At 46.1% G+C, this 18,556-nt stretch overlaps 1 protein-coding gene across 3 annotated transcripts in view; it reads right to left on the minus strand.

Annotated features, from left to right (window-relative positions):
* Positions 1-1,345: 1,345 nt before the first annotated feature.
* The window catches only part of RASSF2 (Ras association domain family member 2), a 38,479-nt gene continuing 21,268 nt past the window's right edge, over positions 1,346-18,556 (minus strand). For all 3 annotated transcript variants that reach the window (XM_016134655.2, XM_016134736.2, XM_016134828.2), the window contains 9 exons: positions 17,478-17,553; positions 15,101-15,252; positions 12,645-12,733; positions 11,438-11,598; positions 10,553-10,654; positions 9,601-9,652; positions 8,762-8,883; positions 7,440-7,537; positions 1,346-6,281 (listed from right to left, as the gene is read on the minus strand). In XM_016134655.2, coding sequence (XP_015990141.1) covers positions 6,212-6,281; positions 7,440-7,537; positions 8,762-8,883; positions 9,601-9,652; positions 10,553-10,654; positions 11,438-11,598; positions 12,645-12,733; positions 15,101-15,252; positions 17,478-17,553 — 922 coding nt within the window. In that variant the 3' untranslated portion in view covers positions 1,346-6,211. The remainder of the gene's footprint in view (positions 6,282-7,439; positions 7,538-8,761; positions 8,884-9,600; positions 9,653-10,552; positions 10,655-11,437; positions 11,599-12,644; positions 12,734-15,100; positions 15,253-17,477; positions 17,554-18,556) is intronic.

Below are 18,556 nucleotides of genomic sequence, written 5' to 3' on the forward strand. Positions count from 1 at the left end.
TTTTATAGCCTCAGACATTCAATATTCACTATGCGTGGGAGTTCTCATTAGCAGTTTGTTTCCAAAATTATACCCCAGACATCTCAGAGACTTAATTACTTTCCATTAGCAAGACATAGTCACGCTGTCCCCTTCCTTGTGCCCCAAATTTGGCACCAGCTCTCCTCCTGGGAGCCCAGACTTCTCTCAGTGGAGGATATTGTAGGTATTGACCCTTAGATGGTCTGCGGGCATGCTCAGGGTGACATTAAAAGTCATGAGTTAAAGCTAATGTGTCCAATTTTTAAACTCCACTAAAAAAATGGATTTCTAATATAAGAACATTTAAGTCAGCATTATCAAAATATTGAGAAATGAAATACTCATATTTATTTTGTCTTCCACTAAAACATGTGTTTAGATCTCAATTCTATCCTAAAATTTAAACTTAACTTTAAAAATTTATAAAGTTTAAACTTTATAAACTTTTATAATTATAAAACTTTAACTTTTCCAATTATGGCTTCATCTAAAAAGCCTTAAAATTATAAGCTTCTTTTTGGCCAAGGTGTAATGTGACCATATTTATCATTCAGTCTGGAACATTTTGAGAGAAACAGAGGGCACCATTGATAACTACCCTAGAACAACAGACATAACCAGAACTGCCCTCAGCAAAGGTTTACCGTCTCTACCGACGGCGCATAGTTTTAAAACGTTTAAAGTTAACTTCCATACTTCTAAAAGTATATACTCATATATTTATGTAACATTAACTTACATACTTATGTCTTATACACTTAAATGATAAGTAATAATTTTATTTTGCATGGTTTTAGAATGAAAAGAGCAAGGTCGATTTTACCCAAGTTCAATTTTTAGTAGGTCTGCTTGCATCGAAGCATCTCAGCCAAACCTATTCAAATGTGTTAAAACTTCACAGTAAAGTCTCATGCTCGCAGCAAATTCAGTTCGGTAATGACTTCATTACCTAAAATAGACGACACCAAATTATTTCATGAAATCTGTTTCCATAAAGCAAGCCAAGAACTGCCAGCTCCTTTGGCAGAAGCTATTAGCATTTGTTGAATGATTTTAGGTACTTCACTTCTCTATGGCTTACTGCCTGATTTGGGGTCTTGGTGAGGCCCCAGATGGACCATTTATCTTTTACCTATATAGCCAATATCCATGTGCTGTACAGTTCAGAAACCTCACCACCTTGGAAGTGTTAACTGCCCATCTATTTCATCCAACTTCATCAATTCAGCAACTAAAAGCTACTTCTCGGAGTGAAAACTCTAAATATAAGAAATCAAAACAACACATAAAGGGAATGTTAATTGATTCGAACTTTTCTCTTTAAAAAAAAAATATATGTAAGTATTGTTTGAGGGCATTGTTTTAAAAAATCTCATCTTGACTGTTATCTTTTTCTAGTTATCAAATTATGTTGGTCATTATTTATGCTCCGTAGCCTTTTTCCTAAGAAGACAACTGTCAATTCACCTATTTGATTTTATGAACCAACCACATAACCCCTCTGTTAAGTCAGTTTTCCAGAAAAACAGAGCCAAAAGGATGTATATACATAAAGATTTAAGAAATTAGCTCACACGATTATGGGGGTGGGCAAGCTCTAAATCTGCAGGGGAGGCATGCAGACTAGTGACCCAGGAAAGATATGATGTTGCAGCTCAAGTCCAAAGGCAGGTTAGAGGTAAAATTTCCTCTCCCTCGGGGCAATCAGTCTTTTCCTCTTAAGGCTTTCAACTGATTAGATGAGGCCCACCCACGCCGTGGGGAAAATCTGCTCTGCTCCAAGAATACTGACTTAAATATTAATCTCTTTTTTAAAAAAAAAAAAAAAAAAAACCTTTACAGCAACATCTAGACTAGTGTTTGACCAAATATCTGGGTACCGTGGCCTAGCCAATTTTAGTTAAAATAAAATTAATCAGAGAGTGGAATGTGGGCCCCAGGCTGAGATCTTACACTTGGTGACTCCTGGGGTGCTGCCTCCCACAGAAGCAGGCCCCAGTCCCCACACCCCACAGGGTAGCTTGGCCATTTAATAGACAAGAAAACCAAGTACTAGAAAAAGGTTGAGTCAGTTGGTCCCAAAAAGTCAGGAGTCGAGTCAGGACAAAAACCCACCTCCCTGAACGGTCGTCTGCAGTTCTTTCCACCGTAACTCCCGTCTCCACAGGTCCTTAACTCAAGACTCACGCAGGGACATTCCCGTTTCACTTCCTATTTGGGATATTACAGCCAAGTCTGAGCCCATTCAAACCATAAACTCTGGGGAAAGGAAACTGACTTTTCTCCTGGGTGCACCTTCATGTTCTTATCCCCAACCTCCGGAACGCAGAGGGCTCTCACCCAGTCGACACACACAGACCCATCTGCAGGGCACTTCTCTTTGAAAAGTGCTTTATTCAACAAGATCTAAGTCGGGTGCATTAAAACATATCAAAATGTTACAGAAATTCACGGCTCCCTACTGAGGCCTTGTCAGATTAGGTTAAAATACCTAAACATATCAGTTTATAAGTTCAGAACCAAACATTGAACCAGATTATGTACCACTGTTAAAAGGCAAGTTACGATGAAGAAAAGAATATTTCACAAAACTAAAACAAGAGGGGAAACCCTTAAGAAACACGAACAAAAACACACCAGAAACCATCAACCTGGGAAACAGGTGTGTGACCTACAGGTGGGGGTCAGGGGAGGATTTCCCTTCCCAGCTGGTCCTTGTCTTGTAATTACTTTCAATCACATCTCAATGAAAGGAGCCACATTCATTTTTATTTCTACCTCGCTAGGAGATCATCTCCCATCTCATCTGATTCAAGCAAGACTATGTAAAACAATTTAAGTAGAAGCTCAAAAATGCAGCATCAGGGTACTTGAGGGGATCTCCCATGTATCCTATCTCAGCCCCCACTTCATGGTTTGGTCACTAGGAGACTCTGAAATTCCCTTATTTATATAGAAATTTCTCTCTTGGAGATGCATTTATGACACCATGTTCTCAGTGCTACAGAGTTTTGAAATAACCCTGGCTTTTAAAACTTTCTCTTTTCTTGAGAGCTTCTTGCCCTTCTGTGGCCCATTCCACTCTCCTGATACTGAAATAACCACCCGACTCCACAGAAAAGAATTCTTGCTAAGACGTTTTTGCATTGGAGCGCACATTTCTTTCTTCTTCTTCTACTTTGGTCATTATTGCCAAAATCTTCTCAACACTGATGATAAAATGTCCTTATCTGGAGATTTCTAACAGGAAGTATAGTTTTCTTTCCAGCAGGAGGGAGAGAAGGGCGAAGATATTTCTTCTTGAAGACTCAGACCAAAATCTCAATCTCAGGTCTCAGTATTTTTTACATGCGTGGGTGGCTAATCTGAGATCCTCTCACCTCAACTTCAACGTCTGGTTTTGAAGTCCCTCTAGTCTGGAAACTCAGGTGCACACTCCTCACCAGTGTGCACAGCCACGCCTGTCCTTTGTGCTTTTCAGTCCCTCCCAAGGGAATCCCACCCTCCCTACCGCCACCCCCCACTTTTAACTCATCACCTTCCCACTAATGTGATCACAGAGAACGTGGCCTTGTGCTTAATTCCACCATCCCCTGGGGGAATGGATCCCCTCCCCAGCCAGATGGACTCAGGTTTTTCTTCATTCGATCACCTTGTAACATAAGCCCCTGGCAAAAGAAAGCAGATGAGGCAATATTGCTTTTCACAAGTTAGGGGGGAAAACTCTATAAATTGGCCTTTTGTTCTTCACATGATTTCAGGTTCATTGCACACAATTACATAAACCCACACAAATCAGTCCAGGAGTTCAAAGCTGCAGGGCCATGTGATACCAGTGAGAAAATCTGGCTCCACATTGTGGAGTGTCTGTTTCAGCTGCTGGTGTTTCAAAGAACCTTTCCAAAATTCCTGATTAGAATGCGAGACATCTCTCTAAACAGGGTGGGCCAAAAATGGAAAAGTGTGGCCTGCATTAAATGGAATACATTGTGTAAGATATAATTTCCCCTCACTTCCACCCCAACTCCCATCTTTAAAGAGCCAAATCTATGTTATCACTTTCTCGGAAAGTGATCTGGTAAACCTGACATTTTATAAGATTTCCACATTTAACACAATCATAGTGCTAGTGCAAATTAAAGGGAACTTTCATAAACCACAAGTAGCTGTCCCGTAAGAGTTGGTGGTTAGTATTTGCTTGGTGGAAATTCTTCCCCCTGGCCCTCCAAGGAGAACTATCAGGGCCAGGAAAAGTTTTAAACATTCAAAATAAAAATAACTGGAAGAGAAGTTTTCCAACTCATTTTCTCAAATGAGAAACTCAGGAAGTATGTTTGCATTCTCAAAACTGCTCTTTCTCATCAGTAACAAAGGAAGCCTTCCCTCCACCCTTCTTTTTTTGCCAATTCTGTGTATTTTGCAAAGCCCACCGAGGTGTGTGATTGAGACTAAGGCCCTCCAGGCTTCCAGTCAAAACCCCACTGGGCAGCTGGTGCTGTCCCCACAGAGGGAGGCTTGCTTGCTAAGAGACCCCTGGCAAAATGCCAAGTGGCAACATGCCATCTTTTTGAAAGTCAACAGTAAGACCACAGCTGTGAGCCACCTACAGAGGCCATGGAGGCTACCAGGGCAGGAAGGGAGCAAGAGGATGCCTGGGGCAGGAACGGCTCTGCTGCAAAGCTCCACCTCTTCCTTGCAGGCACCAATCAGCGGTTCTCCTTTCCTCAACTGGCCATCTCTCCAAACCACTCTTAGAGAGGAGGTGAAGAGACGGGGCCCTACCCCAACAAGGCTCGAAGACGCGTGCTCCACCGCCAGGCGCCCTGCTCAAGTATCTGTCTGTCCCTCTTCAAACCTGTCACCCAGTTGTTTGGCAACCTCGATGGGGGCCACAGGGGACAGAACATCCCAGCCCTTTTCCTCCCATTCTGGTCTGCTTTGTAGATCACCCAGGTAGTTGCTCAGAGAAGCTGAAAGAAAAGCTCCATCCTCCATCTGCACCTTCCCAGGGCAGCTCGAAGAGCTTCCTTGAAGCCCACACTCGGTCAAGAGTAAGATGAGTCTTCATTCTTGGAGTTCATCTCCATGCATGAGGCGAGGGCAAGGTGCAAGAATCCAGCCTTGAAAAGAATAAAGTCTTGACTTAAATCACACAGAAGTGCAGCTTCAAGTGCAGAAGACCCCTCGATAGTGCGAAAATGAGCTAGGCTCACAGGCACTTGTCATGTCTGCAAGGACCTCTACATTCCCCTAAGGAGGGACACTTCCTGGCCACCACCCCAGAATAAGCCCAGGCCTAAGCCAGTTGGCGCCACATGCAAACCAGGGAGGCCTGTTTCATAAGATCCTTCCTTCAGCTCCAGGAGGCACCAAAGAGTTGGGGTCAGCAGCTTGCATTCTGAGAGAAGTATCAGGCTCCCCTCCTATCCCCTACAGGTGGCTACGGAGGAGATAAGAGAGGCAGAATCTGTCCTCCACAGGCATCCACATAGGTCATCATAGAAATCTTTGTTATTCAAAATTGAAGTTTCCAGTGTAAAAACTTGTGGGCTTATTGCATCTACCCCACTGATGGTTTCTCTCTCTCCATCAGACCTGCTTCAAGTGCACAGGGCTGTTATTTTGTTAGTCTCCAGGGTTCTCACATTCACAGATCCTTCTAGCATAGAGGGAGGGTTTCTACTAACATATAAATACCCCAAATGGCAAGCTCGTGGAGCTCCCTTCCCCTTCTAAGCTGGGCAGATGTGTGTGGCTGCTCCCCAGCACTTGAGGAGAGAAATTTTTCAGCCTAAAACCCCTGATTGGTGTCTCCTCTGATTCTCCTGCCCACGAGAAGCACATCTGCCAGCCTCAAGACACTTGTGCTGGTCGACTGGAATTAAATGCATGTGAATATATCAGGTATAGGCACGTAGACACGTATCATGTGTGCGTGCACATGTGCACACTTGCATGCGTGTGCACACACACACATTTTGGGTCCTCCTTACAACAAAAATCCAAAGTCCTTGTGAATGAAAGGAGAAGCTCGGGGGTCCAAGGATGGGGAGGTGTCTGCTGGCTTCTCTCAGGAGCCGGAGGGGTCTGCATTTAAATGTTTCTGTGGAAGGAGGGCACCCAGTTCCCTGTGGGCTTTCTTATGTCAACGGCAGCTATTGCAGTATCTGGATCCCCTCTTTCTTGCGGCTCAGATTGTTTCTGGGGTCTCGGCTATCTCCTCCAGCCTCTGCCGAATCATCAGCCGGAGCACAGTGTACCTGGAGACAGAAACAGCTGCAGTGGGGAGCAGAAAGCGACGCACACCTCTTCTTGATCCTACTTCCCAACTCGGGTCACAATGTGGGCTGACCGTCCTGTCCCTTTGCTTCTGTCACTGGACTACTCTTTAGCTATTCTGCTGCAGGATGAGAGGGACTGAAGAGGCTAACTCCAAACTACGTTATTTTACTATAGTTAGAACGTCTGGTAAAGAAGGATGAGACAGTGAAATAACAACAAAAACAATAATAAGGGTTCCATTAAATGAGTGCTTACTGTGCTCGAGGCACTGTGTACAGTCCTTTTATGCACAGCAGCATATAATCCTCGCCTCGGTTGGACCACATGAAGTTACCACATTTCACCATATCGGGAGGCCTACAAAATGGCAACTTCATGAAGTTGAACGTCATATCAGTACCTGCATTTTGCAGAAGAGGCCACAGCAACTACTAGGCATGGGGGTCCATGGCTTGTTGGTGAATGCAGCATCCCCACCTCTTCCCTGAACTGTGGCAATGCAGATGCTGGAGTGGGCACCCTTGTGCAAGGCTAAAGGGGACATTACTTATGTTTGAGGCTTTGCACTGCATTGCAAGCGTTTAACACATTAACGTCTATCACACTAGTTATTATCATCAATACAGCAAATATAGTGTTGGCTCTAGTCTCTAGTGGCAAAATTCAATCAATTGTTCTACCATGTCCATAAACACAGTCTGCTTTATGACTTAACATGGCAAAAAAAATCATAAAATCCTCCCCCAAATATAATTTTTACTGGGCTTTTCAACCCAAATGCAATCTCCACAAGAGAAATGTTAAAAGGGAGGAATGGTACGAGGAGAGGACTCCAGAGGTAGGTTGCTCAGGCTACATACCACTAAGACAACCTTCCTGAAATCTCCAGAACATTCTTGTGTCTCACATCAAAATTAGAGGCTGATATGAGAAGCCAAGAGACCAAGACACTGAAGTTCCATTCCCCATCTGAGATCTGGATTCACCAGATCTCAAGCACCCTGAAGAAGGTCCATAAGGCCTAGGCCCATGCAGCAGCTAGGTCCCTGAACAGGGCCCTTGCAGGGCGCCTGAACAGACAGCCCTCTCTCTGCAGCCCCAGGAAAAACCCAACCAGCCACCAGGGCCATGCTTACTTGCGCATCAGCTTCTTTACCTCCCGATCTTCTTCTTCTTGGAGCTTCTGAATGAAGCTTTTAAGGACAGGCATCTCGAACTTTATATACTGGGCCACCTGGGGAGGAAGAAGTAAGTCTGGGGTGCATGCCCCCCTCCCAGAATTATTCCAATGCCTTTCGGCGTCTCTCTCATGTAAGGCACAAAGCCCTGGGAAATCTATTTCTGCATTAACCCAGGATTTCCTTAAAGGCAGGAGGCAAGCCTCATTCTTCTCAAGGCTGCTAAAGACTCTGTGATGAAGTTTGCATCATTCACCTGACATGTATCTCATAACTTCTCATTTTTCATCTTATGTATCCACTCCATGATGAGGTGATGGCAAACATGGAACCACACTTTCTCCTGATTCCATGATGCAGAGAAAGACTTGAACTCATGATATTTAACACATCTCTCTGGTCTCCCCCAAAAGAATTTCAGGAACCATTGCTCGGAATGATGACTATGTCTCAAGGCTCAAACAGGCATCCAAATGTGAACTTGATCCTGAGAGGCCGTGAGGGTGGGGTGGCTCCCAGCTGAGCTGAAGTTAAACAACTGCTCCTCCTCCCCCACCAGAATCCCCATCCTACTCTATCCACTCTTTTCCATGAGAGAAGTATATTTCTTCACCCTTTCCATGTTGTGCTTGGCTATGTGACTTGCTTTGGCCAATGGAATGCATATGGACATGCATACGGCAAATCTGAATAGAGGCTTCGAATGAGCTTACATGGTTTGGCCTCATTTCTTGCACTCCAGCCATCTACCATGAGAAGCATACCCCAGGTAGCCACTGCCCCTTGAGCGTGGACCTCTGAATGAGACTTGCAAAGCAGACCCTCAATCCACAGCCCAGAGCAGAACTGCTGCTACCAGTCTGCAGAATCCTGAGTGAGAAAGTAGATGCTTGCTGTTGTGAGCAGCTAAGATTTGAGGATGTTTCTTACTACAAAATCATTGCTAACTTCTTCAAATTGCTAAGAGAGAGTTTTTAGAAACTTCTTGGCCCTCTTGCAACACCTGAAAAAGGCTTAAGACATTTATTCCCTCTATGGAAATCACTCTGTGCTTGAACATTCCTCCAATAACTCCCCCAGGGCACATCCTCAACCTAGCCGCTGCATTCATTCTCCTGGCCCCATGGCCATTACTGCTTCAACAAAACCTTGTATTGAGGAAGGGCAGCAAAATGGGGCATGGCCCTTGCCCGAAAAGTCAAGCTATACCTCAGCTGCAGGTAATCCAACCAAATCCCCACCCTCCTGAGGACAGACCTTTGGACCGAAAGGGGACTCACATCATAGGTGACTTCCTCCACCTGGTCCTTCTCCATAAGGAACACTTTGGAGACCTGCTCACATGGGCCCTGGAGGATTCGCGCAATCAGCGGGTAATCGGTGTTCTTCAGCTTCTGTTTCTCTGGAAGCACACACAGCCAAGAGCACCCCTGAGTTCGGCCTAAGGCTTTTGTCACTGTGAGTAGTGGTCAGCTCAGGGGTCCCTCTGGATAAGGCACCTTAGGACAGGGGTCCCCAACTCCTGTACTGGTCCATGGTCTGTTAGGAACTGGGCTGCACAGGGGCAGGAAAGCAGCGGACAAGCAAGCGAAGCTTCATTTGTATTTGCAGCCATTCCCCAGCGGTAGCATCGCCACCTCAGCCCATCTTAGATCTTCAGGCATTAGATTATTATAAGAGCACCAGTCCCTGGAGCCCAAAAGGTTGGGAACCGCTGCTTTAGGAGATGCAGCCATACAAGTCAGGAGACTGATTTGCAATGAACAAGTCAACAGGCGTTGTTCAAAGCAACCATTCCCTCCCTTCTCCCCTCAACAATACTACTATGCTTCAAACCCTTTGGAAGATGCTGTAATGGAGGAATTGGTTTTACCGGTATCTTGAAAAAATCAAAAATTCAGTTCCCTTTTTAATAGGCAGTTAGGTTTCAGAGTTTGTCATGGACCACATATGGCATTCCCCAGGGGACTCATCCAGCGAGTGCACCAGCCTTGGAGGCAAACAGCAATCGAAGGTTTCCAACCCCAAACAACAAGTGGATGAGGCAGAGGGTGTTTTTTTTACTTGCTATTTCGAGTTAATTATAACTTTTAATGCACACTGTGTTCTTCAGACTTACCACCGCTGGTATGGACCACGTACAAAGCAAACTCCTCCGCCGAATTCTCAATCTGAATCAGGAGCAAAAGATGCTTGCTGAAAGTATATGTTACACACCCTAACTTTGAGCCATTCTTTCTTTATCAATGTAAAGCTAAATAGATTTTAGGCTCTTTTGAGGGGAGGGCTATTTATTTGCTGCTCTTAGAAGTGATGAGGAAATTGAGCAGCAGGTAACATAATCAATAATAACCAATAGTAAAAGCTAACACTTATTGGACTGGGCCAGGTTTCTACCACACTTAAACTCATCTAATACTCTCAACAACCCTGTAACAGGATCCTGTTATCTTCATTTTACAGATGAGAAAGCAGAAGAAAAGCGAGGTTAAGTAACTCCCCCAGTTCATCCAATCAGTTAGGTGATGGACAGGGATTAGAACCCAGAGCCTGTGCCCTTGGGCCACTAGGTGACGCTGGCTTCCATTAAAGTCAGAAGACCTGGTCTTTTTATTTATAACAAGGTGACTGTGAGAAACATACAGAGTAACAGGACTTTTAAAATACTCATGCACTATACTTTGCTCATCTATTGATGGTTCCTTTTCAAGGTAGGTTCCCCAACAGTGCTCCAGTAGTCAATCTGTGCACAGATTGTCAAGCCGGGTCTTTCCATGGCCCACAAAGCACCTGAGGGATGGTGTTTCTCAGACTTCTGCAATACCAGAATCCCCTGCAAGTGTTGTCTAACAGGTTCCCTAGCCTCACCTCCGAGCTTCAGGTTCAGCCAGTCTGAGAACCTGCCTTTTGAACAAGCTCCCAGGTGACGCTGATGCCTGGGGTCTAAATAACCCAAACTCTGCCCAGAGCCCCCATCACCACACACTCTCCACAGCCCACAACTCAGCACCTCTGGGCCCCCCAAGGCACACATGCCACCTGTCTGAGGCCAGCCAGAAGAGGGAACTTGCCTTAAATTTGTTGAGGAGCAGCTTCAGGACCTGCGGGGTGGTCATGGTGCTGTTGATGCGGACGTTGGTGATGGAGCCATAGGCTGGTGTGAACACTGATGTCTGTCAACAGAGGGGTCCAGTTCAGGGTGGGAGTAGGAACAAGGGCAAGGTCTAAAACCCAGGAATCCCACCCTGGTACCTGGGGTAAAGGGCACAGGGACAATGACACTCAACCTGTGCTCCCTGGCAGCCCCCTGACTACGTGGCAGGCATCAGGCTTTGATGTCAACAAAGAACACTCAGGAGCTCAAGGGATCTGAGCTTGCCAAGTGGCAAGGTTGGGGAGGGGGGATAGGACCAGATAAGGGAGGCCCTCTCTTCAAACAAAACATAGGCAAAGTCTCCTCCACTACGACTTTCACACAAGGAGCTCTCTGACCACTCACTCTCCCAAGAGCACATGTTTCTGGAGCTGGATTTGAACTAGGTAGCAGGAGGGGAGGAGGGTCAGCTAACTGGGGTGGGAGGGTGGGGCACAGGTGCCCCCTGATCTGGGTACCACAGCTCTGCTTCAGGGACAGCCCTTAGCTCATGGAAAAGTCAGACCTCAGAGCAGCCAGGAGGCACATGGTGCAGGAATTGGGTAACACAGCGATTTCCTGAGAGGATCTGTTGAGGGGTGTCTGTGGGGTCATCTCACCCACCACCTAGGGGAGTCTCCTGATCTGGGATCCTTTGTTCCTCACAGAACCAGCAGAGCCTGCAGCCCACCCACAACTTGAAGAGGAACAGTAAATCTTGGCTTCCCAGGTGTCTGTAGCCCTAAGGCGGTGGCCGCCCAGGAAGGGGCCTTGCCTCCACCTTGGAGTTTCCCCTCACTTCTTGCCACCCTGTCTCCTTTACCTTATGGTTGTAGAAATGGCCATTGATGGAGAAGCGGTGGCGTCTGATTCGCCGCTGGTCACTGGGCGTCCTCACGTTGCCACGACGACGCACTCCGACATCACTGCGTGTGCGCATCAGCTGTGGGGTGTCTTCCTGCAGGGGTTTCAGGCCCCTGGAGTCTGAGAGGGAAGGGGTAAATGAGCTCTGCCTGCCTGAACCCGGCATGTGGCAGGCCCCTCTTGGTTGCCAATGCTAGATATAGCACCCACTGCCTCCCCAAAAATATATTTTATAAAATCAGTAATTCCTGTTAGGGGAAAAACATGCATAATTTACTCGGAAGCGATACAACAACAAGGTTCAGAGCACAAACTTTAGAAGCAGACTCCCAGGTTCAAATTCCATCTCCACCATTGCCATTTATTGCTAACTCTTTTGTCTCAGTTTCCTTATCTATAAAATAGGGATAATAACTGTACCTTCTTCAAGGGATTGTTGTGTGGGTTTAAATGAGTTAATGCACATAAAGCACTTAGAACAGTGCTTGGTACAGGATAAACACAATATAAGGACTCGCAAGATATTGTAAACTAACAATATCTTTAAAAATTACAAATGTATGTAGCCTCAGCGATTCCACTTGAAAGAATCCTAAAAACTCTGACAAATGTGTGCAATGACATGTCTAGAAGGCCACTGACTGCAACCTTGTTTGTCATAGCAAAAGACTGGAAATGATCTAAGTGTCTGTCATCAGAAAGCGATTAAATAAACGGTCATTTTCCCATGCAGCAGAATACTGCAGAGCCGAGAAAAACACGGAAGTTCTTTTCGGACTTAGATGGAATGATCTGCAAGACAAAATGATAAATAGAAACAATGGTGTGTAAAATGCTACCACTATATAAAAAGGGTAAGAAAAAAAATGAGATCCAACCATAAAGGTTTGTGGGTATGTATTTGCTTGTATTTCCACAGAACATCTCAGGAGGAATGTTTTCAGGTTGGTTCTAGGGCAGAAACTGCAATAATGGGTAGATGACATGGGAAACTTTTAATTCTTTTAAAATATTTTTTGACTCTTAAACCATGTGGGTTTTACTTATTCAAAAAATAAATAACAGCTTACAAAATCAATCACATCAGTCTCCACACAGTTGGCCCCAGACCCGAGGCTCCTCCCACCTCACAAGGACCTGTGAGACTCCTCCCATCGCACATGTACCTGTGGGGCTAGACGTCTGGTCACTCTCGGCCGGGGCATCTACCTCTGTGATCTGAATATTGGGCATGGTGAGGGGCTTCAGGATGGTGCTGGGGACAGAAAACGAACAGAAGGGAAGGTGGTTCAATGCCCACGGAGAGATGCCCCCACTCTCACCCCAACCCCTCCCACAAGGGGAGCCCTTCGCTTGTGCCAAGCTGGGGACCAGTGCACATTAAGCAATGAAAGAGGCGGATGGGTTCTTCTCATTCCCATGAGGCTGGCCCCGCTCCAGGCTGAGCACTGGGTGGAGAGGGGGAGTTCCGAAGGGAGAAGATGCTAGTCCCCAGCAGCTGCAGCAACACAAGCGCCCAATTCATCAAGCCCAGGATGGAGAACAGCAAAGAACAAAATCCATGTGTTGTCTGTGCTGAGTTTCTAAGCATGTATGGTTTCTACAGCTTATTTGGAAATCCTCGACAATGGACATTTATTTCTCAGGGCAAGATTCCGGTTCAGATCCATTTCTGTTGAAAGAATAACTAAGAAATTGTTTCTGGTATCTAAAAGGAATGGAAATAGGTTGGCTGCCACAAGGGTCAGGGTGGCTTTGGAAGGGGTGCTGATGACAGCTTTCTTGGAGTTGCAGGGACTGAGTGCTCGGCCATGCTGGAGAAAGGGCTACACACAGGCAGTCGGAGCTGCAATCGGCCAGGGATAACTGGCAAATAACTCCTCAAAGCAAAAAGGACAATGGGAGCAGCTCAAAGAAACACAACCCCAAATCAACAGAGGATTCGGCTAGAAAGGAGAATCATATTCAACAATTAGGACCATCCCATGGTGAGAGGGGTGTGGGCTTTTTGGTACCGGTGGAGAGATAGGACTCATGTTCAGGGCATGATAGTTTTAAGGGAAGACAGTTAAAATTGAAAATCTGAAGGAACTTCTTATTGTAGTATAACTTGTGGACTTCTGACCCCGGAACAGAACTGGTCGGAACCTCTCAGGAACAGCGAACATTTGGCGCCCACTCCTTCGTCCAAAGCTCTTTCTTGCTGAAGCTGAAACTGGGCTCAGCATCCGTCTTAACACAGTGGTCTAGGCACTCTCTTTATTATAGAAGGCATCTGGGATAAATTTATTTACATCCCCGAAAACTCTCTCACAGTATTTGCTGGTTTCAAGAACAAACCAAGACCAGATTGCAGCCACAAGGAAGGAAAAAGAAACAAGGGTGCACAGTAGAAGACCCCTCCCGCATGGCTAACGGCATTCCAACATCATCTCACTGAGGGAACGGAATGTAACACAGTCTGGGGGTCAGGGTGGGGCTGTGGAAAGGGTTTGGTCCATTGGAAATCAAATACACCGAAAATGCTGAAAGCAAAGCAGAGTATGAAACCGGCAAAATTAGATGAAACCAAAGAACCATGACCAGACATCCCAGCAACTGATGGGATGGGCAAAGAATTTCCTCCTTAAATTCCCTTGGAAAACAACCAGATCAGCTCCAGGGCTTGGCCACATTGTAGATTCCTCTCAACTTTAGAGAAGACAGATTTGATTGTAGAGTCTAGCAAAATGTTCAATGTGGCCAACAGAAAGGGCTTGGTTCTCATTCAAAATAGAAAAAAAACATCACTGTGGTTTTGGCCGAGAGGTTGGCATACTCCACCCATGCCCTGGCCAGAAGGCAATGGGCATCAGCAAGTTTCAGGTCGGAACAAGACTAGTCACAGTCACTTGACCCTAAAAACTGAAGTCCCAGAAAGACGTAAGGAGGGTGTATGTTACTGGATGCACTCAACTTATTCATTTGGTGGTGGAGGCAGAGGAGGAAAAGGCTTGGTTTCCACAGACTTTTCAGTGGGCACTCAGAGGAGGGCGTCTCCCAGACTATTGACCATCACACCACCACCCGGCTCCACGTGCGTCCTGAAGGGACCCATGGCTGACCTCTCTTGGTTGGCTCAGATAGGGTCCAACATTCCTTTTCCTCTTCCATGTTCCCCCAAGACACAGAGTACTCTGGTCAAAAGGTTCAGGCCCTAACTGTCTTCAGAGCAGGGTCCCTCTATAACCAGTGGCCCCGGCGAGAGGACACTGCGGTATCCAACGTCCTGTCAGAAATCTGCAGGCCAGGCCTGGCCGGCCACTACCAATACCCCTCCAGAGATTCAGAAATTCTCCATGAGGAGGACACGCTGCTCACCCAGGCCCTGGCCCTTCTGAATTGACATCTCCTCTCCTCACTCTGACTGTCACTCAGTGATCGTGGTGGCAGGCATGGAGACCTGATCACACCAATGTCTGCCCCTTTCTCCTCATCCCGGAGCAGAGCAGATGGGCAGTGAAGGAAGTAGGAACAGGAGCTGGGGTCAAGGTTGGCCGAACGGAGGTGGCATTTACCTGCTTGAGAACACAGACTCTCCAGAAACCCCCAATCACCCCCAGTCCCATCTCTGCTCACTCACCCCTGAGCCCCCAGGTTACAGCCGGAGTGCCAGGAGGAGGAGGAGGGAGGGGGGCGAATGCGCTCATTGTCATCCTGCATCTGCAGACGAATGGGCCGGCGCAGCCCCCAGGAGATGTTCAGCAGCCCCTCCACGATGAACTCGTCTTCTTCCTGCCCACAAAGCGATTGGTGCAATGAGTTCCGAGGAAAAGTCCTGCAGAAGTCAGCACCACACTTGGGGACAGCATCCTGGATGTGTCCAAGCTAGACGCACCTGAGTTATGGCCACACCGTGGCTGTGAGACATGCTCCACTGTAAAGTATCCTGAGGCCATGAAGGTGACCTCACAGGTCAGCACAAAAGTTGCCTCAAATTCAAATATACATTAGCAAATTATTTAAATGGTTTTTTGTTGTTTTTATACTAACGACTTTAAAGAAAGAATGCATCCGTTAAAGTAAGACTAGCCTTGTTAACAGAGCAAGAACTAAATTCTTGAATATTAGTTACTTTCCCCTCCTCTACTATGGAAAATGATGTGTCTTTTGCTAGAACATATGTTTAGCAATCTGACCGGCTGGTTAAAGGAGACTTAAAGTAACATTTCCACAAGTTGATTCCACAGATATTCTACAGAATACCAGCTCCTCTAGCAGCTGAATTGTTAACTTAAAAAGGGTGTCAGGTGATCGTGAGATGGGAGAGGCTGTGTTAATCAGGTTTCTTAACAGCAGAACTTCCCAGAACATATAATAAGCTAATGTGATACATCATGACTCCCCAAAAGGAGAATAAATTCTGCGAGAATTCCAAATTTATACTCGAGGGTTGTTGATTGATAAGGAGTTAAATGTGAAACCCTCTGAGGCCATCTGCACGTTTTACCCCAAGGAAATGGACCTCCTTCATGGCCATGAAACTCTTTAATCACCAAGCACTGTGAGAATTTATTCTACAGGACAACGGTCCCCAATCTTTTTGGCACCAGGAACCGGTGCTCCTATGAGTATCTAATGCCTGATGAGGTGGAGCTGAGGCAGTGATGCTAGCCCTGGGGAGCGGCTGCAAATACACATGACACTTCGTTCACTCACCCGCCGCTCACCTCCTGCTGTGTAGCCCGGTTCCTAACAGGCCATGGACCGGTACTGGTCCATAGCCCCGGGGTTGCTATAGGACACACCCTGAAAAAGCTGTTTAAGAACTAAAATCTTGTTAATAGTCCAGCCACTAATTAGCAAAAGCTTTGAGGTAAATGCCTAAAAGAGTCAGGCCTTCTTTCCCAAGTCTCAGAGAAGTCTTTCAGAACCCATGTTTTATGGGCAGGGCCCAAGGTGTCAGACCTGGGCCAAGGCCACATCTTCAGGATGAGGGTGACACCTGTCCAATGAACAACTAACCTGAGCCCCAGGATCATCCTTAGAGAGGGAAGGAGAATAAAAGAAGGCAGGAGGAGTGGAATAACTTTAGGGCATTTGGAGGTCTTGGAGGGAAAGGTTTTATTTAAGCACAGGCTCTACATATGGCCTTCTAGATGGTCAAGGTTGGCGTCATTACTTTAATTTACATGATCGTAGGACAGAATTTAACCCAGTAGGACTTTACCTAAGTCGACTAGTTTGAGGAACACAGAAAAGACCACTACATTCCAAATATTATCCCCAACCAGCCTGCCTTGGTAGCTGAAATTCTACCATCTGATATCTTTTTCTATGGATTAAATCACCATGGTTTGATAACCTGAAAATGAGTTTAGAAGGGTATAATATATACACCTTCTTATCAGTCAAGAACTTGAGTATAAATTATTCTTCCAGGCTCCTAGACAACTCACCATCTATCTGATAACAGGCTTTACAGAAATGGATACAGGATGAGCAAGCTTAGATTCACGATGGGGGCTGGGGAAAGGCAGATGGATAACAATGAGCATTCTAAGAAGGCACGCTAGAAGGCTGATGCAGTTGTGGGGAAGGCTAAGAGTTAACACCCAGAGCTTGGGTGACTTGGCCAGGTTGTTGCAGCAACAGGACATGGGCCCAAATGTGTAAACACAGGACACTGGGAAAGTTTCTTAAGTTTCCCAAGGATAGGAAGTCTGCTTGAAAGCCATCTGAAAGGGTCAATTCATGAAGACTCCCTTTGGAGGGTCCCCTCTCTGAGGCTGGTGCTAGCCCAGCCATACCACCACAGGAATGACTCCGGAACAGAAAAGCTCACCCTTTTTGGAACAACTTCCAAAGAACTCTGGGAACTCTGCTAACATCCTAAATGAAAGGCTACTCACTGTGCGAGAGACACGGACCCAGGATCAGGGACCCCAGACCCAAGACATGGAGAGACAAAGACTGGGTTGACCCACCAGGGAAGGAGGCCTTCCCTGGAGAATCCTCACCTCACGGTGTCGGAGCTGCAAATTCTGGCCTTCATAGTACAAGTTGTAGGTCTTCAGATGGAGGAGAAGTTCATTCCTTAGGGGGAAATACAAGAGGTGTGATATTCTCAGCTGAAGCCACCTATAACGCAGTTGTTTCCTCTTTTTCTCACCTCTAACCTCGCCTTTAGTTACCTACGTTTGGGAGTTTGTCTGCACGTGTACACACACGTACACACACACACACACACACACACACACACACACACACACAGAGTTCTACTACCATTCCCATCACCATCTTCCCCCAGGATCAAGGCCAAGAGTAAACACCACCCAGAAGAGACTGAATGTAAACAGCAACTCCAGAAAACCGAGGCAGGCCTGGTCTGCTGACGGAGACTGGCAGCTCTGACAACACTCCGCAAACCCAAGCTAAACAACCCATCCTTAATAAGTCACAGAGTCACAGGGGCAAACACATCTCAAAGCCCAGAGGCAAGGTTTCCCCCACCTCCCTCACATGAGCTGTGTCAGGAGAGGACCATCGCGTCAGGCCTTCACAAGACTTGGAAACTTCTAGGCTTTTCCAAAAGTTAAAGGGGACAAGGCTTGGCCCCACTGACTTATATTTTATACACAATACCTTATCGTGTGTTTAAAAACTTACAAACTCCCATCAACAGTGGAGTCGATGAATAAAGGCAGCTACAGTCACATGACAGAATATCATATCGTGCTGAGCACATGAAGTAGCTACACATGACATAGATAAATCATACAGATATTATGTTGACTAAAAGAAGCCAGACACAGAATAGCACATATGGCATGATTGCATTCATATAAAGTTTGAAATGGGTGTTAGAATTCAGGATAGTGGTTCACCTTGCGTAGTAGTGAGTAGAAGTGGGCATGAGGGGGCTTTGGGGCCCTGGCGATAGTCTATTCCAGATACTTTTGTCTTTTTATTCTATTCTAGGTGCTTTTAGTTTATTAACAAAATTGATTTATTTAACTTATAAGCCCCCTCTGAAGCCTGGTATCATGCCTTCTTAGCTGAGAAATACTGGTTTCCAGGAAGCCCTCACACCCCACCC

Source organism: Rousettus aegyptiacus, unplaced genomic scaffold, assembly GCF_014176215.1.
Source record: "Rousettus aegyptiacus isolate mRouAeg1 unplaced genomic scaffold, mRouAeg1.p scaffold_m13_p_12, whole genome shotgun sequence".
Lineage (NCBI taxonomy): Eukaryota > Metazoa > Chordata > Mammalia > Chiroptera > Pteropodidae > Rousettus > Rousettus aegyptiacus.